The sequence below is a fragment of the Anas platyrhynchos genome, chromosome 5 (assembly GCF_047663525.1).
Source record: "Anas platyrhynchos isolate ZD024472 breed Pekin duck chromosome 5, IASCAAS_PekinDuck_T2T, whole genome shotgun sequence".
Taxonomy (NCBI): domain Eukaryota; kingdom Metazoa; phylum Chordata; class Aves; order Anseriformes; family Anatidae; genus Anas; species Anas platyrhynchos.
The window spans coordinates 14581093-14603950 of NC_092591.1; the positions used below are offsets into that span (position 1 = coordinate 14581093).

General features: G+C 35.2%; 1 protein-coding gene across 1 annotated transcript in view; it reads right to left on the reverse strand.

Annotated features, from left to right (window-relative positions):
* The window catches only part of VRK1 (VRK serine/threonine kinase 1), a 32457-nt gene that overhangs the window by 2730 nt on the left and 6869 nt on the right, over positions 1–22858 (reverse strand). The window contains exons 4-12 of the mRNA XM_027458514.3: positions 18573–18642; positions 18082–18169; positions 16581–16689; positions 16346–16438; positions 15237–15369; positions 13864–13984; positions 13509–13567; positions 12201–12379; positions 7096–7189 (exon numbers count right to left, since the gene is read on the reverse strand). Coding sequence (XP_027314315.1) covers positions 7096–7189; positions 12201–12379; positions 13509–13567; positions 13864–13984; positions 15237–15369; positions 16346–16438; positions 16581–16689; positions 18082–18169; positions 18573–18642 — 946 coding nt within the window. The remainder of the gene's footprint in view (positions 1–7095; positions 7190–12200; positions 12380–13508; positions 13568–13863; positions 13985–15236; positions 15370–16345; positions 16439–16580; positions 16690–18081; positions 18170–18572; positions 18643–22858) is intronic.

Below are 22858 nucleotides of genomic sequence, written 5' to 3' on the forward strand. Positions count from 1 at the left end.
AGACAATGCATCTTTGATTAATAAATCACAAAATAACCGACAGCTCTAGGGATGATTTCTTATTGAGAAGAGCAGCTTTATCAATGAAAGATCTATTCTGGCAAAACACCAGACACCCCCCAACATCAACTGCTATATAAAAATCTGATCCATTCTGGTACTCTTAGAAGTTCTGGTAGCCAAAAAGCTATACAAACAGGTATCAAATTAAAGTGGCAGCTTAACTATGTAAATCATTCCTGCTCCCAGATGACACGCACAATACCTTTAAGTATTAGTTTATATTTAAACACAAGTCACACAATGTTTCAGCAAGTATAGTTGTGAATTCTAGCAACAGACTTCTCTTGTGAGCTTTTAAATTGAGTCCTTATAGTGGCCGATATGTTCAGTTATCCTGTCAATTGTACTGGTTTTCCACTCTCCATCCTAAGATTTTTCCCTAGAATTTTTGTATTTCAAAAGAAAGTAGAGAATAACCAAAGTTTTCTCCTTTAAAAAAAAAAAAAATCTTTTTCCCATTGATTACTCTTCCCCAGTTTCGTCTGAGGTAACTGATTTTGTTTTCATCAGATTATAAATCACATAACCTTATGCAGCAAAGGCAGGTGAAATTCATGCTCTAATATCAGGAAAACTGTCTATGAAAATAATGACCTTAGAAAGGAAAACACTATGGGTGTTTATTTACAGAAGAAAAATAATGCATTATCTAGTTTTCATATTTGTATTTCAGGAATGTAGTATTTCATGTAGTCGAGAACAATACAAGCAAATGAAGCTTACTAATTCCTCATTCAGAAAGAGCTTACCCATTTCTAATTGCCCGTGCCGGAACACCAAAAAGACAACCACCCTGCCTCCAAATTTGCCTTCATCATTAATGAGCTCTTTTCAAAGCTTTTCTAAATAAACACACTCATGGAGAATCTCCAGTTGGATCATACCAAAAAGGAAAAAAAAAATACTTGTCATGGCCCTTTATTCATAATTTCAAGCTTACACAGCAGAAATACTACCTTTAAGTATCTGATTAACTTACGTTAAACAAAAACCACTGCTGTCAACACATTTAGGTATAAATTTTGCAGCTATTTCAGAACTGAAGGTCTATACCAACAACCTCAACTGCTTTTTTTCAAAATTAGTTAGCCCATTAACATATATTGCCCCTTTCCCACAAACTTTTCCTGTAGAAGAAACATCAGTTCTGTTTCTGAAAACACCATGTCCTGTGTGGGCAGCACCAAATGAGGATGCAAACAAAGCTACTACAAGCAAGGAAGAGGGCTTTTACAAAGCAGATTAAACTGAATTATGTTCAGAAAGCAATTTAAATGAGGAAGAATTAATATAGGCAAAAATAAACCAGATGGTGTCACTGCACAGCTTGTTTTGAGACTGTAACAAAGTTCAGCAGTGGTATAGAGTCCCACAGGCTCTAGAGGAATTATTAGACAACTTGACTATAGTATCTGATCCTCTCCATGTAAACAGTATTATAAAGCAATACTACAAAAGAAACCCAGCAGCACTCTATGTTTTCGGCACTTCTCATTTTTCAGCTTTCTTGAAGGGCAATATGAGGAAAAAAAAAATGGAGTGGTGATCATGATTTCTAGCTCCCCAGAAAAAAAAATAAAATAAAATAAAAAGAATTTATTTAGCTTATCTGTAGTAAGGGGAAAAAAAGGGGAGGAGATGTGGTGGTACAGCTTTTCATACTCATCAAATCTGCAACAAAGGTTGCTGAAAAAAATAAGCACAATTCAACGTAACTACTAAAAGTATCAAAAGAAAATATTTCATCTTATCAAGCCCTTTTCAGTAACAAGGATAGTTAAGTATTAGAAGAGGCGCTGACCAGACATGTTTTAGAATATTCATCATGGAGTTTTTAAAAGGAAAATTTGCTATTTATCAAGATTAACAAAAGTGTAGGCAGAAAATCCTGTCCTTAAGCTGGTGTATGGAGCCCACCACCTTTTCATGTCCCTTCTCATCTTGTTTTCCAATATTATTGCGCACCCTTCTCATTCCACTTGCAGTAAGAGACATAAAAGTGTACTTGAATCAAAAAAAAAAAAATTCTATAAATGACAAAGGTTTCTTTGGTAAAAACAAGCAGAGATAGTCCCAATCTTCCCACTTAATTGTCAGCTTTGATGAAAATGGACAGTGAGAGATTCTGAGCAGGAAAACACCGCTACCAAGCAGATGAAATCAGGTATGATGTAGGTGTCACAGGTGACTGCTAGATCACATCATAGCCTAGAATATTTAAAAACAGCGTAACATACAGATTTTAGACTTGAAGCAAATATCAGGTAAATGAAAAAAATTATCTAGCAGAAAGAATGCTGCAGGTGAGCAACTGCATCACTTGCATATGCTGAATTTACACCTTCCAAAGACTGAGTACATGCAATGGCTCTGTAGAATGGTTGGAAGGTGCCAGCAATTATAGTCTGTACAAGCTCTTAAACTACACTTGCCACAATCATAATTAAACAATATAGCTATCACTTTTTGACCTCAAAAGAAAAGAAGCACAAGCAGTTGAGCGCATTGATCAAGTACAGTAAGGTTTCCTTTTTTTTTCCCCTCCTTCAAGAAGAAAAAAAGGTAAAGATGAGTATATAGTTCTGACAGGCCTTTTCCCAGCTTATCCAGGGAACTCTGCATAGCTGATGAAGCCCTGAAGCATAACACTTCTCAAACAATAATTTTCCGGTATTTAGAAGACTGCTGAAGAGACTTCAAGGGCAACAGGTAGCAGTTTTGGTTAGTTGGTTTGTTCCCTCTTCTCAGCAGTTCTTTCCTCTACAAAAAAAAAATCTGAAATTTGAGTCAGAAAAAGGAACAGAGACCAGAAAAATGGAAATATGGCTTGAATTCCAGGAAATATATGATTGCAAGGTGGGGGAAGAGAAATAAAGTTTGTACAGTTGTGGGATGCGTTTGGCTTTTGGTACTGTCCTGAGTCCCATTTCCCAATAGATGTTTCCTATAATAAATAAAGCCAATACACTTCTGTTGGAAAAAACGGGAAGACATCAGGACACAAGAACATACTATTCTATGGCTTTCTACCTGCATATTTCCTCAAGATAACATTGAATCTATGAATGTTCTGTTAAAAATGTAATACAAAGTTGTTCTAGATAAAACTGAAAGACTGATTTACTTCTATTTGTAAAAACAGCTTTACTGAAGAGGTATTAAAACAGAGTTGTACCTATACCTATAAATCAGTAATCACGTGCCCTTCTCTCCATCACACAGCAATTTGCAAGATGAAATAAGTTTTAGTGTTACTTAAATCTTAAAAAAAAAAAAAAAAAAGGTTATAATCCTCTGTAAAATTCTGGGTCGCTACACTACAAATAATTTTTGTATTTTCTGGAGAAAAAATTGTATTTCAAATTTTATATCTGAGTTTGAATTGCAGTACTTGGTCGGAATACTGCAGTGTATCTTCAGTTCACAGAAAAACAAAAATAGACATCACTTTTATTCTTAAATGATGAAGCTATGCAAAACTGATTACACAAAACAAGTAAAGTTATTATACAAAAACTTACTCCATGGAAAGTTTTCCTTATTTTTTTTTTAATTCACTTAAAATGTTACATTTCATTAGCAGCAAATGAAAGAAAGGCGTTCCATGACATGCAACAGGGAACTTTAATGTACTTATATTTTAAAGGTGTTCAGGTCTTAAAAGTACTCAGAAAAAAAATGCACAGAAAAATGCTTAAAACATTGATGAACGCTAAATACAAAACTGTCTTCCAAGTAGACACAGATATAAACAGGAGCGGTCCCATGTTTTACATATAAGAAACTAAATTTGGCACTTATCATCATAAGCAGGATAATATAAGTGAAACAACAAAAGAATAACAGGCTTATAAGTTATAATTATTATAGCTATTGTAAAGTACTGTTTTTTTCTGAAAATGTTTACACAAAGACATAAAATTAAGAGGCAAAAATTGACCTATAACATATGCATGGGTGTGGGCTACAAAGTTGAGGAACAAGTAGTATCACAAAAAAGCTCAAAACCCCCCTATGATTTGCTTTCTCCTAAGGTTTGAGGACAAGATCAATAATTTTGTAAATACAAAAATGAACCTGAGTATAGATTTAATCCAACATTAAGTAATAAATCTTGCTTGAATCACGAAAGAAAAGATTTCTAGGACAAAAACCCAGAGACTGATTTATGCAAAGCCACACAATGTAAATAAGCATAATGTTAAGTACCTATTAATTGAGAAATGCTATTAAACCTCTACTTTTGAATGCCTTCTAACCAATCCATGAGTGTAACTGTTTTCACATAGAGCTGTTCACGTGGTTATAATTTTTTATACTGCAAGAGTAGCCAAACGACCTCTGTTAAGGCCTTACCATGTTAGATGCTTGCTGTACAGCAATACGGACATGCACAATTCCTACCCCTAGCAGTATTACCTATTAAAAAATCCCATTAAAAAATGCAGGACTTTCAATGTCATGTTTACGTTAGAACTTCACTCTATATTACCTCTATATTATTCCAATTAATAAAAACCAAAAATGTTTTTAAAAATCACAAAAGAAAAAAGCTCATATAAAAAATTCTGTTTGATACAACCCAATCTTCATCGACCCCAAGATTAAAGAAAACTCCCAGTGGTGGTAGCTTTGAACATAGGACTGTTTACAAATTCTCAGAAAACTCTTATTTTTGCAGTATTTATGCTATTTTCACAAAAGTTCCTTATAGTAGCTGCCTATTCCATACATTGACTTTAAAAAGCATACTAGAACTATTAATATTATGCAGTACAGCCCTGCAGAAGCGTTGGTGGATATGTACAGTGTATGCCAAAACTTGGTATTTTGCTGTAACAGCATCATCACTTACAAATTTGCATATTTTACATGAAGGAGGCTAATACTTAAAATGGAACTATAATGAGGTGTAAAAAAACCTTTCAAATAGTAATGATATCTTTTGATTGTATTTTGCTCGGTGAAAAGAGATTGACTATTTCAACATCATCCATATTATCCTGTAAGGTTACCTTTCACGGGACAAGCCTGCTTGTCCTTTCTTAGTTCTGCTCTTTCTTTCTCCTCTACCAAGTCTGGGTCTCCTTAATCTCAGCAGTAACAGACTTTTGTACTGGCAGAGTCCCTACAGACAACTGAGCACCATGGTGTGCTCAGACTGCTGCACAGCTGGATCAGGGTCTTTTGGGGCCAACTAATCTTTTGGACTGGATTGGACAAACTGAGTAATCAGATGCAGTTAACGCCAATTAGCCAAACAGCAAGAGGCTACATCAATCTTCTTGCCATGTAAGTCCAAATACTCATGAGATGTTATTTGAACACCTCAAGAGTAAACCCTATCCAGACATACGTATAATAAAATAGCATTTCAAAAAATTTTAAACATTCTTGTATGACTAAACTTCAATTTCTACAATTAAGATGCATCGGGAAATTATCCTTTTTAATGGACAGTAAACTAGGATTTTTTTTTAGTCACAGCACTTATCACATAAAGGAGAAGGAAAGTCCACCAGAACATAAAACCAGTCAGATTTGGAACTACAGTTCTAAATATTTCTGTAATCAGCTATTTCCAATTTATCAAAAGTACCAGAATCAAATTATGAAAGAGTTGCCTTTTCCTTCAACACAGATTGATGATCATGTTTTAAGTGGTAAAGTTTTTAATTCCAAATTTGAAAACAATGAGATGAAGAAGTACATGCATCACTCTAAAATAATTTGGTAAGCCCTCCCCACCCCTGCTTGGCATTCATTAAGGTAAGTACTAGAAAAAGGCAAAATTAGTACCATTTCACTTGTAAATCTATTGAGCTAGTAAAAGAATGTTTAAATGTAAATTTATGTTCATCACTGGTTTTAACCACTGGATGCTGAAAATACACGTAACTTCCCAAATACCTTTAGTTAAAAAAAAAATCTTAACGTTTCTAAAAAGCTGATGCTAACATTTAGATTGTAACTCCTGAAGCTCTTTCATTTCAGTCTTTGAAAATCTCAATCCACAATCCCAGAGGAATAAAAAGTGTAATATATAATATAATATAAAGTGGAAGTATATTCTGTTCATGGGCATCAAAACATAACTAGTATGTAGTCAGCTGTATTTTTAAATATTTTGTTACAAGGCCTTCAAGAAAATCTGCTAAAACCAAGAATAAAAGTCAGCACCGTGTTAAATAACTGTATTTCCATCAAAGAAAGTATAATCTGGCTAATGTTATTTTAGCCGCTGACTGACTAGAAAATTTATACTAAATTGAGATCAACAATTCAAAAGGCATTCAAGTTAGAGAAATAACCACTGATTTTTATGATCAGAATTCTATAATGTAAACAGCTGAAAATGAACAGATCAGTGTTACCTTCTGGAATAATACTAGCTTAATTACTTGTACTTTGTACCACGCTGAGCAAATTCGTAACTTCCCAATATTACTGTCTTTGTAATGTTACATTTTCCCATCCTGCTATACTCCTCCATCAATATTTTTTAAACAAGATTTGTTTTGAGGTAGAGTCTAACACCACTACTTTATTATTTTTAGGCTACTTCACCATAATGGATATTTCCTGAAGCACTGCAGCCCATGAGAGAGCACCCACATATGAGCAGGGAAAAAGCGTGAGGAAGAAGTGGCAGACAAAGTGCTGCGTACTGACCGTAACACACACTCCATGCCCCCTGTATTCCAGGGAGTGGAATAGAAATGTCTAGAGTGAAGAAGCAGAGCTGGGAAGGGCAGGAAGACAAAATGTTTTAATGTTTGTCTTTCTCACTACCAAAATTTACTTTAATTGGTAATAAATTAAAACTATTTTTCCAAGTTGAGTCTGTTTTGCCTGCAAGAGTAACTGATAAGGAATCTCCCCTTTTTGTATCAACCCAAGTGCTTTTTCAACCTCTTTTCTCCCTCTGTCTCACTGATGTGGGGAGTGAATGGCAGGTGTGAGCTTGGCCCTTAGCCAAGGTTAACCTACCGCAACAGTATATGTGCCTGTAAGAATGATCTTCTGACTTACTAGAAGAAGTAGGCTTCTTTTTTGCTGGACTTCCTGCATCTTCCACTTCTGCTTCACTGCTCTCATTGGTTGCAACTGCTGCCTTTCTTTTTTTCTGTAAAACAAATGGCAATTGAACTCAAGACAAGGGAAGACCACACGAAGTAGAAAATATCCTCACATGGTATTCTGTAATTTTAACCATTATTCCCACATATAATATATCAGATCTCCAATTGTAGAGAAAATTTATTCATATATTAATACAAGAATACTAGTACTAGGCAACAGACAATTTAGAAGTTCAGTTCCCCTATCGACAGATGACATTAGGAATTGAAATTTTAATTTATAAAAACACAACTTTTTATGATCAAAACCTATTTTTATTTACATTGTGTAACTGGTTACAAAGGAATCAATCTGAATAATCTTAAAGAACAAAGAAAAACATTTTAAGCAAAGTTGATGTTAATTGCTTTTTCTTTAGCAATTACACCTCATTAAATTCAAGTTTATCTGGATCCTGGCTTCTAAAGGCTTTCTTTGCACAGCTTAGAAGTACCTAACACCCACTGACGGTACGTTATTATTTTTGTCTAATAGCAGCTATGGGTTCTGTTCCAAAGAGAGGTACTTGGGAAAGCTGAACCCTATTCAAGGTACATTATCTTAATAGTTCTATGCATTTAGAGGTTTTATCTGTGTATTATAATTAAATCTTACTAGTACAAACTATTCTTAAGGCTGGAGATTTTTTTTTTCCAAAGCCACATAATTTTTGCAAAGGATGAGTTGACACATACCCGTATCAGAGACATAGCTGACCATTTTAAACACTAGAAGAGTTTACCTCTTCCTGAATTGTGTAAGACTATAGCTTTACTAATACAGCTTTAAAAGTGGTTACAACTTCACGTGGCTCATGAGAGAAGGGGAGAGTGCATTACATCTTTCCTTTCCAAAGTGTTGCTTCATGATTACCATCTAAACCCTGCTGGGCTGAACAGATTGGTTCGATAATTACATACAATAACTGCAGTGGGCAGGTAACCCTCAGCTGGCACAGGGCAGCTCCCCTGTGAGAACTTCCATATGCAAACTGCACTGATGGAGTGCATTAGGTACATCTTTCCTGCCGGTGCACAGGCCTGATTACCGCCAGCCAAGACTCCAAGGTTAGCATGTCAGCAGATTTGTGATGCATTAGGCAGGAATAAACACAGACACTTTTGTTCATTCTGACCAAAATTAAGGAGGACTATTTCAGCGCAGTACTGCTTTTATACAAGAGATAATGCATTCCTCCCAATTGTACCAGAAAACATTTTAAACGCTCATCAGAAAAACAGATATCCAATACATGCTACACAAAAGCAAAATACATTTATCTTGTTTCCAAGCTTATTTAATAAAAATGGTTTCTTAATCTTGATGCAGGTGAATTACATAGCAATAGAAATCAGACAGCATTCATCTGACAAAAGCAACACCTGCGCATCTGACACTGAACGTTAGATGGAACTACAAATCACTAAAAAACGTATTTTACAATAGAGTTGTCTCCCAGTATTTCCCAGCAACTCTTAAGCACTGAACAAAAATAAGATGTGGTTCTTTCCCTAAATAATTTAGTCAAGAGTTCCAGATACCTCCTTCAACACATGGTATTGTTAGCTTCTTGCTCAGCTAGAACTATTATAAAATACCATACACATGAACCAACATGCATGTATTTTACAGAAATTAAATAAAAAACTCCAGCACAACTGTGGACTGTGTTTCATTTACTTATACATCTGGGGAAACTTGAGTCATGATACAGAAAATAAAATGCTAACTTTTAATATAGAAGGCATCTGTGAGTTTTAGCCAGATATCCATATACTGGAGAATGTCTGAGATTCCAGACCAACCATGATTATACGCAACCTTTAGTGCACATCGTGGCTCAATTAGCCATACAAGCTGACTGCACAAGAGAACCCTATGTTGTAACAATTTAGACAGAAGGCAAAAATTCTCTTCTAGTTATGAAATAGCATAACTTCAAGACATGAAATAATGCTTTTTAGACAGTATTATGGAAGATCGCCCCAAAGGATTTGAAGAGTAGGTGTCTTAAGTCCTGCCAGAACTGAAAAATCAGTACTACCAAAATGCGTCAAATACTGTACACTAGAGGTTAACGTCTTCTTAAGGGAGGATGCCAGGCTCCATTTTTCTTTTCCAAATTAAACATCAAGCATGCCAAAAGAAATTTAACATGTGGTAGAATATACTGGCTTTCAGAGGCAAGATGCTACTGATCACTGATATATTACCTTTACAGAAAGCATTTTGTTCTGATAAAATTTGGAACTTTGAGAGAACACATCTTTCAAGCAGTTGTCAAGTTAAGCTTCTTGTCACTGCTCAAAATAATATGCTAATTGAAAATACATACATGTTATTCCATTCTTCCTCTGCATATCTAAATGTTCAGCAGTTCTGTTGTCCAGCTCTCTCTCAACTGGCAGATCTTGTCTTCCAGTTCTCCTGGCCTCTCATTAATGCATGATACCCTCTGGAAGATACCCTGACAGAAACATAGCTAAGAACATCAGATCCCAAATACATGTTCTGGGAAGGGAGACATCCTGCTGAAGACTCTCTTACTATTCAAGCTTGAAGGGAGGTGCAAGATACAGCCTTGGAAGGATAACCAATGCAATCTATTGGCCTACCACCACAGTTACAAGGGCTAGAAAATCCAGTGTAGAAGCAAGAGTCCTTTGACCTGGTATTTTGTCAAAAGCAAGCAGACTATCTTACATGTTAACCTGGCTTCAAGCAAACAATCTAATTCCATCTAGACAACCTAGCAGTAGCTGCCATGAAATAGCTAGTACAAAGTGCACTGCAATATTAATTGTTAAGCTGAATACACTTTTTCAAAAAGGACAGCAACACCCTTTGTTTTACCTCAGTGCTTGAATGTATTTATGATGACTGAGTAAGTTGACCATGCATGTGCTTCTTGAGGGAGAGAGGGGGGAAAGGGTGCAAGTGTAAAAACATTAATTGATGCTAGCACATAAGAACCTACACACAAGTATTATCACACCCTTTGAGAATGGTCTTGACTGATATTGGCTATGTAAATAAGATTTTTGAAGTTCTGTTCCACTGGAAATGTGCACCAGCCATCTCTGCTGGACAAGGACATTAAAGGTCACAGCTGCTGGCTCTGCAGCAGGCCAACTTACTCAGCAAAGAAGCCAGCCAACCATTACAAACAGATTTATTTATTTTTTTCCAAAACACAGGTCTCAAGCCATGTCGATCCACAGGGGGAACAGAAGAATTTACACTAATAAACTCTCCTTTTGGACAGATCTTTACACTCAATTTGGCAGAAAATATTACTATAAAGACCAGGGCCAGAGAGTTTTAGCCAAAGTACTATTTACTGGTCAAAATGAAGCAAGGAAGGCTGGAGATAGATATATCCTTAGAAGACTTTAAGAGCCTACAACTTTTTTCCGATGTCAGCAAGCAAACAGAATTCTTTTAATATTATCCTGTATTGTAATTCTCAGTTCCCTGGTTCATGCTAGAGGAACCAATAAACTGCCCACCTGTTATTAACAAATGCAAATGCACAAGTAATAAATGCAGGCTGAAGTACAGGAATAATATTTATTGTTCAACTGCTTGGCCATTTTTTATTCTTATTATAAACTGTTTTAGCATACTATTTTCCTAAAACATAAAAAGTTCTTAGGCTGTATTCAAATGGCAGTCCAAATCTAGAGTTAAAGGCTTCTTAAATACAAGGAATAAAAAACCCCCAGTCTACCACCATAATTAGGGTTCATAAATAACGTATTAGGTCACTGTGAATACAGTATGTACATTCCAGTATCAAATACATGGCATAAAGATGTATATTTAAAACTAAACTTTGAACTAGTCTTGGAAAGGAAGCTAATATCATGAAGTTCAACAAAGCCACGTGCAAGGTCCTGCAGCTGGGCTGGGGCAGTCTGTATTGATGTTTGGAATTGAGGGATGAATGCACTGAGAGCAGCCCTGCAGAGAACTTGGGGGTACTGGTGGATGAAAAATCAGGCATTAGCCAGCAATGTGCACTTGCAGCCCAGAAAGCCAACCATATCCTGGGCTGCATCAAAAGCTGCATGGCCAGCAGGTAAAGGGAGGCAATTCTCCCCCTCTGCTCTGCTCTTGTGAGACCCCACCTGGAGCACTGCTTCCAGGTCTGGGGCTCCCAGCACAGAAAGGACATGGACCTGTTGGAGCTGGTCCATAGGAGTACCATGAGGACAATTAGAGAGCTGGAGCACCTCTGCTATGAAGAGAGGCTGCGTGAGCTGGGGATGTTCAGCCTGGAGAAGAGAAGGCACCGGGGAGGCCACTGCCTCCCAGTATTTAAAGGGGGCTTATAAGAAAGATGGAGAGAGCCTTTTTATAACAGCATGTAGTGATATGACATGGGGTAATGATTTTAAACTGAAAGAGTACAGATTTAGATTAGATATAAGGCAGAAATTCTTTATCACAGGAGTGTTGAAACAGTGGAACAGCACCAGAGAACCTGCAGATGCCCCATCCTTATCTTGAAATGTTCCAAGGCTAGCTTTGAGCAACCTGGTCTAGTGGAAGGTGTCTCTGCCATGGCAGGGGGCTTGGAACTAGATCATCTTTAAGGTCCCTTCCAACCCAAATCATTCTATCATCCTATAAAAAGGAAAACTGGATTTACTTTACCTTACACGTATTTTGACCCATTTGGAGAGTTCTACCAACTTAAGGAAAAAAAAGTCCATTAACAAAATGTTTAGCTGTTCAAATGTCATTACAACTACACATACACATTCCATTATCCAAGATATTATCTATTATAAAAGTACACCTATAAACATAAATCTTTATTAGCCTTTCATAACAATTAGTGTTAAATTAGGGAAATAATGTGTATGAGTATGACTTAAATAAACATCTTGCTATTTGCTTATTTCCTACTTGATACATTTATGACACCTACTTCCAATACCACTCTTTCATTTATCTCAAAAGAAAAAAAAAAAGAGCATTGAAAGCTGACAAATATTTAGAGTAAAAACCTTTTGCCTGGGATTTGTTTGCAAGTCTCCATTTTCGGTCAAGCCAAAGTCAAGTACTCCATCATCTTTTTGCCCAATGGACTTAAGACCTTGCAGAAGTATTTCTCGGAAATGCTGATAAACAGGTTTCTCTTCATAGCTCAGCAGCTTCACCTTTTCCATGTATTTGCCAAGTTCATCTAAAGAAATGGTATCTCCAATTAATTTCTAGACAAAAACATTTTAATCACTCACTTTTACCACAAAAGAGTCAGAAATTATGTGTGCATTACTTATGCTATTTTTTTGAAAATGTTATTTATAAACTCATAATTATGACTTTATCACAACACATTTTAAAAAATTATACCAAGGTTCATTACCCAGTGATGACAGCATCACTTTTTTTTATACGTTTACTGCAATGAAGAAAACAGTCGTAAACAATGTAATAGGCCAATCTTCACCAATGAATGCTTATTTATACGATATTTCTTATGTCTGTATTTTAAAATGTTGAACAGGAAACTCAATGTCATCTAGGAATTTCATCAGTTTAAGACTGAAACATGTATAAAAATACATGAAACAAATTTTACTACTGAAAACCAGACAAGTCACACTTGACAGAGGCAACCCTCTACTGACCACCAGAAGTAGCTGGAAATAATTCAACATTTAAGTCTGAAATCCCAAGAAAATAGATTTCTAGTAGAGTCAGCTTTTAAAATAACATCTACTCAACACATCATCAATGATGAACAGAAACACTCTAGACTTCAAGTTTGCGTTACTTTATATTTTACATTTCTAAAGCTCAGTTGTAAAAATTAGCTTATACTTGCACACTTGCAAATATGTAATACTGTCAGAAGCAGCACAGTCACTGCAGTTCATATAACTTCAGCCAAAAAGAAGGGTAAACTGCTACTATTCAGCAAGGTTATCAGTGCCATTCTGTCACTGCTGAGAAAAGTAAAGGTTACAAACTTCAGTAGAGGACTTAAAAGCAGCAACCGATTGGAGTACAAATGCCTGACACACACCTCCTAGGAAGAAAATGCTGTTGACAATCTGATGACTCCTCACCTTTTGCAGCAACTTAATTCACTTGTTCTTAATCGAATACAGAGTAGAATAGCCTTCCCCTGTACATGCTCAAAACATCCAATGTAAGGAGGCATTTCAGAGCTTCTACTTGTCAAAGCTTTCTACAATTCAGTGATGGCAACCAAACCGATTGATAATAAAAAATACATTAAAACCAATAATGAATGACTACAAAGTGGTATTAATCAAAGCATTATAATATAAAATGGCTCCTCTTACCTGGTTTATTTTTCCCAGAAAAGCATTTGTCCATCAAATCCGAAATATTATCTCTACATCTGAAAAACAAAACTATTGTTTCTTTCAAATTTCAAATCTTGCCCTATTCTGACACAATTTCTAAGTACCTGGCTTAGGTTACTGTCAGAGACAGGAAATACTACTAGACAAACTTTATTCAAGTAGAGTTTAATTACACCCCAAGAATACATGATACACAATGAAGAGAAATTGAGGTGTATAAAAAATAATACCCTGCTGACCAAAAGGAAACGTACTGAAAGTACAAAACATTTCCGCACTAAGTCATTTTCATTTGTTTTTTATTTCAAAAGGAAAACAAGTAGTTTCTCACCTGATTTTTGAGTCTCTGACAAAATTTGGATCTTTCAAATTATCCTCCCATGGTAGATGGCCACTAAGCCAATGAATCATACAGTAACCCAAGATCTCCAGATCACCACGTCTCGATGGTGCTAAATATATACACAGAGGTTAAAAAGTATATATCTGTAACAGTAGCTAAAAAACACAGTTAAACTACAGTTAAAATTTGTATGTGTGTTAAAACAATAGGAAGCCAATGCTAGCAATGGAATGCTACTGTATCTGTTCTTTATTTATTTAAAGCATGAAAGCAAAGAAAGAAAAAATAGTGTTCCTACAACTGGAAGGATAACTTCATTTTTCAAGTCCTTTAGCAATCTCTTTCTTCTATTCAAGGAAATGACATGCTGCAGTTATCCCAATTTGGGAAGCTTTTTAAGTACTCAGATTGTGGGAAAAAAAATGATCAAGTTACTGAAGTGATAGACTTTCTGTTCAAAACAGTTTTTACTTCACCTTTTCTATAAAAAGGTAATAGTGCTGAAACACAGCTCCTGAAATAATTACTTCACAATGCTGAAATATTTTATGTGGCCTGAAAACCTAACAGAGGATAGAAATACATCATATTCCTAAATCTTGCCAAAAAGAAAAACAAACAACACATACATTGATCACAGATTACACTTTAAAAGGATAAATGAGCAATTCAAGTCACCTTTGTTTATATTCGGTTTTAAGCACATGTGCAACAGTTCCTCCTGGAGTAAATAACTTTCAAAAACTGACATTTTTGCAAGACACACTTTTATGCTAATAAAACAAAATTTAAGAATAAAGAAAATAAAATTGGTGTTCACTATAGGTCCACAATTTATATTCACAGATCTGGTTTTTAATGTTCAACATTTTCTTACTTCTTGCCTTTTGATGTTTAGTGACCATAAGCATAATTATTAATATTTCATAACAAAAGTTTTGTTCAATCATCATATAAAAATTAATCTATAAACAAGAATATTGTGTATCTTTGCTAAATGTGAAGGAACAATGTTCACACTGATAGAAGAAACTATTACTCCTGAAAATAGGACCCGTTTGTCTACCAAGATCTCATAAGTACTGTTCCATTTCTACCTAGTTAATAAAAAGTAATACACTAAAGATCTTAATAGTCTTTGTAAATTAAGGAAACCTATTTAAGAAAGTTGCATTAAAAACAGAGCATTGAAGTTAGTAAATTTAGAAGAAGAAAAATGCCAGCAGAGTTCACAGAGAAAAAAAAACAGATTCAGAAACCCGGTTGTTTACGAACTTAATGCAACAAACAACATCTTTAGGATTTATATTAAAAAGGAGGCACAAATGCCTATTGCTGAGAACAAAGTTTTACATCCTTACCCACACCCTTGTGTGCATCAATACTGGTATATTCAATAGTTCCATCATGACACCTTTTAGGATCTTCTTTATATACTTTGTGAACTCCTTCAGGACAGTACCGGTAAGCAAGTCCATAATCCACCAAGTACACCTAGTAATTGCCACACAGAATTCCAAGGTTAAAGAACTATAAATACAAAAATACACAAATAATAAACGTAACTCCCAATCATTCTCAGTTCTTAAAAAAACTCAAAAACTGATATTTTTTTTAATAAAAATGATCCTTGCTTCACTGAGATTAGTACATATGATTTGAAAACAATGTATTAGGTTTTGTTGTTTTCCAGTCTGATCTTAAAGTCATTTCTTGCTGATGCAGAGGACAAATATAGCAAAACTGTCAGTTATTACCAGCAAGATGCAAAGCAAGAAAAAAAAAATCCTACCACATCTTAATGTGCAGAGTTAAGAATACACTTATTGTCCTGCCTTCTTTAAAGTCAGCTGTCCCATTTGAACACACTGACTACTATATACTATTACCCCTCACTAACACCACAGTTACTTTAAGAAAACTGACATTATTTTACTTATTTCATGAGCCAAAACATTTTGGCAAGAATACATACACAATTCTGAAACTCTAATATACATTTTTTGAATAGCAAAGAGAGTTAAAAATGCAGACAAATGAAAGACTTCCGTAAATCAAGTGGAACAATAAACACTTTAAAGACCATTTTTTCCAAGTAACAGAACACTTATCTGATGGATTTCTTGAACAAAGGAATGAAGTAACAATGCAGACAGGCAAACATAATTTACTGGTGTGCTATATAATTTTAAGCTTCCACCTGCAAATACCTATTTGAGAGTCAATTTTTTTTTAATCTTGAGAGCTTCTCTAGAATATTATTTAGGGCAAATAGTCAATTTGATAACTGTCCAGCAAATTGCATAAAAAATTTGTAGAATATTAACTAGATATAAATGTCAAGCAGAAATAATGTTACTATATACATTCTTAAAAATGAGCTTCTGCTAGATTTCACAGGTTCAAAGCACTTCCATGTGTTGTCAAACAGAAGGTTTAAAACATGAGGAATAAAATGCATCAGAAATACCTGATTAGGGTTCTTGTAACCCAGAAGAAGGTTTGAGGCCTTGATGTCTCCATGCACGTATTCATGCTCATGGATGTATTCCAGAATATCAAGCTAACAAAACAGAACAGTTACATAAATGCAGTACCCAGTTCCACCCAGCAGAGGACCTGTATTCAGCACAGAAGTGGGATTTAACTGAAAGAGTTATATGAGGAAGATGGATTGTAAAGGTATATATATATTTTAAACTTACTATTCTCAGGCCTAGTTGAAGTACAGTTTTATGGGGAAATTTCTTTGCATTCTCTTCAAACACCTTCTGAAGATCTCTGCCAAATCGATCCATTATCATAAATCGATAGCTAAATCCAAGGAAAAAAAAATAGCAAAGTTACTGAATTGTACTTAGCAAAGTATTTTAATCTACGTGTTAACTGTACAAATTACTGAAAGAAAATATTTCTCTGAAACTATACACTGCAGGTACACAGAAAACAACTATATAGGAAACTCTTTTTATATTTTTATATTGACAGTTAACTTTTCTACACGAGCTAATTGAAAATTTGTCCATTACCGGAACTGTTCCTTATGCCTGCCTGCTTATGCAATACCATACCCCCCCCCCAAAAAAAAAAAAAAATACTGCCATTCATTCTAGGTAAAACCAAGCATCAATTGCTTATAGAAATATATTTCTTAGCTTTATAAATGACAAAATAACTTAATATTGTTACCTTAAAGAGTTAGTTTCTCAAAATCTATTACAACTTTTCGTTTAGCCTACTATTAAAAACAAAAATCTCACTTGCCAAAAGTGTTCTGACATTCATCACTATGGCCAAACCTGTTCTATTACTGTAAAAGTTCATAGCACCTATATGAAAGGGTTTCAGATATTAAACTGTGAATACAAGTTTACTTTGAAAAATATATTTTGTTACATTTATTTTTGCCTTTCAAAATCAATAATGTTTTTATGTAAGATTAAATCTAAGGACCTACTGAAACAATATTTCTGGCAGATTAGGCCATACATACCAACTGACCCATGAAGCTGTCCAGACAAAAACCCAGTCCTACTTATAATCTGCCAGAGAAATAGTAAAACTTTGCAGCGTAACCATGAAAGGAAGGTCCGCTAGGAAACCAGGACTCTTTAATAAACAGGTATACCATTCAACACCAAGTAACAAAAACCCTTTGTGACACAGAAGAATCATAAAACTATTACTAAACTCGAGACACATTTTGACAAGAGACTAGGAATTAGTCTAGCTCACATATAAAGTCTGTGAGTAAGTCTCCCTATGGAAAATCAAATAGATTTAGAGATAGTAGTAAGCCCCCTCATATATGTGACTAAAAATACTCTTAAGTACACACAGTGCCAGAAGAATGAAAAAGGAAACACTTTAAAGGTAGTCATATTAGTTGAGGACACATAAATTAAAAGTTAACTTTATTAGAAGAGAGCTTCTACCACACACACAATATTGCTGTTCCCAGCAATATTCCAGACAAATGAAAAGTACATCCTTAATGAGACACAAATGTGTACCAAATAGGATACAGATAAAATGTGTCTATTCATCTATTCTTTATACATCATCTGTTATGAACATGAACTTTTGCAACAAAACTAACAACACGAAGATAGGTGAAAATACATCTTTAGAAATTAAATTAGGTTAAAAGGGACAGTGACTGGAATTAAATAAATCCCAGTATATGCTAACAAGAAATATATTCACCTGTTTCCACTTCTTTCATGCAAGCCAGAACCCCAGTATCTTGGTACACCTAAATATTTCTGTTTATGGGACTTAGTCCATTTCCGAACTGAGAATACAAATAAAGATAAGTTCATGAATTTGCATTGGTGAAGATTTACATAGAAAAGTGATCTACCCATCACTTACATGTGAGCTGCTTTGTTTATAGAAACTAGTATGCCAATTATACGGGAAAATTAATGATGCATCATTTATAGGGACAGAGATACAACTAAAGTTTCAATTTAGACAATGTCATCAACACAAAGATAATGAACACATTACCAAAATGCCTAGTTTTACTGTATGTCTGAATTACTCTAAGAGCATACATCTGTATGGTCTTAATTCTTTAAAAATAATTTTGAAAATTATCTAAAAGGATTCTCTTTAAGATCGACATTATACCTGTAGGTTCTATTTTCCTAAATGCTTGTAGTTCATTAAAAACATTTTAATAGACTGCTTACTTTCATCTGGCTTAGCAGCTCGCATGTAGAACTTTAACTCAGTAAAAAGAGGTCCATTCTGGCTGGGTTCCTTTAAGACAATTTAAAATTAGTTAAAAACTGCTGTGTTAGTGCCTAATAATTACTAAAAGCTCCAAAAAAAAAAAAAAAAACCCTCACCCTATAAAAGCATATTCTTCCTCAAATACTCTACAGTTGCTGATAAATTCAATACTATGTTCTTTTTATAATGTAAGATTGGCCCTAAAAACTTATTTTTATTATAAATTGCTTATCATTAAGAGTATCAAATAACCTATTCCCATAACAAGGGAGAATAAAGAATAGCAAATTAACTGAAATGTATAGAAATATTACCAATAACTGGCAGCAATAGTTTAGCAAAGAACATTAAACAACATTATTATCTCAGATTTTCCAAATTAAAGTTGGATTGCCATAGTTGTAATAGCCATTAATGAACCTAAATAACACCTAAATTACAGGATGGAAAAAATCTCACCAAAAGTTAAATTCTTACTGAACATAAGGTATTTTGTTCCTTTCACAGGTTAGTTGATCAAGGTAAAATTTACAGAGGATTTCACAATTTCCCTCTAACTAAAGAACTACAGTAATTTTGATTTAAGTATCTACCTTGTGTTTAAGCTAACGTAACGTATTTTGGTTCCATTTTCTTTGGACAAAGCTCTGGTTAGCTATATATTATAAGCAAACAGCAGAGAAATCGGTTTGAAAACACCAAAGCTTTGAAATACTGCAAGAATTGCAGGTGGGTAAGTACCTTCACTATAGATTTCCAGAAGTTTGCACAGAAAAGGTGACTTTAACTCTTACAATTTTAAATGACTGATTTTGAGATAAGTTTCAGCAACTCATTTTCTACTTCACTCAGAGGGTGGTGAGGCACTGGCACAGGCTGCCCAGAGAAGCTGTGGATGCCCCATCCCTGGAGGTGCTCAAGGCCAGGCTGGATGGGGCTTTGAGCAACCTGGTCTGGTGGGAGGTGTCCCTGCCCATGGTCAGGGACAGTCTCTAACGTCCCTTCCAACCCAAACCATTCTGTGATTCTACGATTTTAGTCTGGTTACACAAATACATCCAAACTCATTAATTCTCAATGAAAATTCCCCTTTCTGGGATATCCTACACTTTAAGGCAACAACAAAATAAGGTATGTATTTACTGTCAAGCAAAACCAGAGAAATACAATCACACGGTATTAGCAAAATTTCCAAGATATATAACATTGATCTTAAATGGTTTTAATTGTAACTTTTAAATGTGGATGCAGCGATCCAGAAACTTGTTAAATGTCACGCAGCACCACAGTGAATAGAGGTTTACTGCTGTCTGACACTGACAAAGCAATGCAAAGAGATCAAACACACTGACGAACATGGCCTTTAACATGCATCTGATTTATTGGTTTACAGGTAGAGTAGGAAAACTAGTCAGAATGAGACCAGACACCAGCTTGGGCACCAGTCCTAGGCCTGGAGACTATTAACAAGCCCATCGCTATCTCCCATTCTCCACCACCATTGCACCGATCAACAGTGAAGCCAAGACAAACATTTTCTGGCCCCTCTTTGTGCAACCAAGCTCTAGACCTGAGCAATGAACCTGAAAAAAAAAAACATTAGACCACCTCAGTTATGCACAGAAACTTTGGAACATGCATAACTACCTTCATATACTTCATATCTCCACTACGGACAATAAATTAGTGATATATAGCTTATATCCATGGAGAAGGGTTAAACATTTGAAGTATTTTTCTGCAGTCATCTTGGACAAATGTTATCTGACCTATTTGCTTGTTCCTGTGTAGCATACTCCATTAACACTCCAACTTAATTAGAACAAAGTTTACATATGATTTTGATTCAATTTATAAACATTTGTAGAATGTTATTGTTACTAAAATACAGTGAAAAGCTCCAAGTGTTAAAAATTCTTAAAATATTTTATCTTTAAATAAGTTAACAAAAAATTATGTCCCAAAACTGAAAAAATCTTCCTCTAGTCAGAGCAAACGCTTAAGATCTGCTATGTTTTCATTCTTCTGGGGATGAAGAAATGATTTAAGCACAAAACAGAAATTCATGTTAACTACGTTGCTGTTTTCCCAAAATATCATTAACTCTACGTAGAGATAAATGAATGCATGTGCTGAGTTAAAAAGGTTCACATAACGATGTCCACTCTATGCTGTACTTGTCATCTCGTAACACTAAATCCAGAAGGAATCCGAACACAAAGTTCTCCAACTTCATGCTCAGAGTCATTCCAAACACACACTTTGTAAAACTGAAATTGAAGTCTAATTAGAAAAGATAGAAGAGAAGAGATTACAGAACACATGTCAAAACCCAACAAGTTTCTTCAGGTAATATTTTAAGAATTCCAATCTTTTTTAGTCAGCAATTTAATGAAGTGTTTTTAAACTCTGCATCCACTCCTGAACAATGACACCTGAAAGGTCCACATGTTTAAAAAGCATTTCTTTTTTCATAAAAGCTCTGATTCATTTCGTACCGCTCAGACATCAATACTACGAGGATATGTCAAAGACTAAGCCAATTTCCATCCCGCTTTAATAGCTTAATTTGAAGAACATTACTATAGAAGCACATATTTTGTTAAACGCTAATAATTGTTCAAAGCTGTTAACCACTTTGCTTTGGATCAACTAGGAAACACCCAGGCATCTGAAAATAGGCCCTTATCTGTAGTTGTGCTTTACTAGACTGTGGAGGCATAATATGTTATGGGTCATTTGTGAGGGCAGGCAGAGACTGGGCTACTCTTTACTGCCATAAACACAAAATTATAAAAGACAAATTAAAAGTGAGTGGTCATTGGGGGGGATTAGAACTGGGGGTATTTATGAATTGCTGCAACAAAGTGAATCCAGCATAAAATCTGCCCAAAAGTTATGACAACTCTCCTTATAATCAGAGCCCAAAGTAGAAGGAAGAAAAGCAGGTGCACAGCTTTGCACCTTGGGGAAAGCAGGGGACAGCAATTATGCGCAGTGCAAAATAATGAAGATCTGACAATTTTCTCATCAGGTCAAACTGCATTCCTCCATGAAAACTACAAGGCTCTATACTTCCCGGTCAGTTCCAACTGTCCAAACTCAGCAGAAGACTGGCATTAGGAGACAAAGCACTGCGGTTAACTGGGGTGTCTGCTCCTTGCCTTTGGAACAGGGCACGGCTGCTGCAGAATGGACACTCCCTGCCCTGGACAGCACAGCTGGGCATGCAGGAGCAGGATGCCACCATGGAACAGCTGCAGGCTGGGACTTCTGGGCCACGTGGAATTCCTGCCCAACGCTTACAGCAGCACTGTACGGATGTTGAAAGTATGGCAGCTTGATATTTGCTTCATAAGCACTGCCTTTTTTTAAGCAACTGGCATTTCAAAAAGAGAGTCATCACCAACAGCATCTTGGGGTGCTTTATCAGTATCAAAAACAGCACTGTAGAATCTCCCTTTGGTCAGCACATGTAAAACCATCAAGAATAAAGGCACATGCTAACTAAAATGTATTTTATTCTAAATTAACCTGATTTTTTAGTTTTGGGGAAAAATGTTAGGAGTATTAACATATTTGCATAAGTGGCTATATATTACAGTAAAGCATTTATTTATTAAACCACAGTGATATTGAAAAAGATGAAACTTCTGACCTGTGCCAAAGACCTAGCTTTTCACATTGAGAAGTCCTTGTAGAATTTCCTGATATCTCTGCTTCTGTCACAGACCACAAACCATACCACCAAGATAATGAAGGGTCTGGATCTACTATGTCTATTCCCGTATTCCCATTTTCTTTTACCATGATTTTACCAGGGAACTATATGTAATAGCAGGATCTATGCAAAATAATCTAGCAAAATTTAAGAAAATATACTTTAATGTTCTTTCCTAAATTAAATATATAAAACCAAACAAAGATAAGTATTTTTTTTAGCTTAATATTAGAACAGAAGAAAACTTCAACTAATAAAAAAAACTTGCTTATTTACTTCAGTGAGCAAAAAAGTTGAGCTACCAACAGTGCTTTTTCTTCTACCTAATCCTGAGGTTAAAAAATTATGCATCAATGCCATTTTAATTCACTAGAAATTAGAATATGTATGTGTTTTATGATAAAAGATTTAAAGGACTTTATATCTGCGGGGACCTTGGGAATCAAAGTTCTGCTGTTTCTACTCCCAAGCCATCTGTCAGCTTACCAACATCCAGTGGTGAGCAGCAGTTCACACAGACTC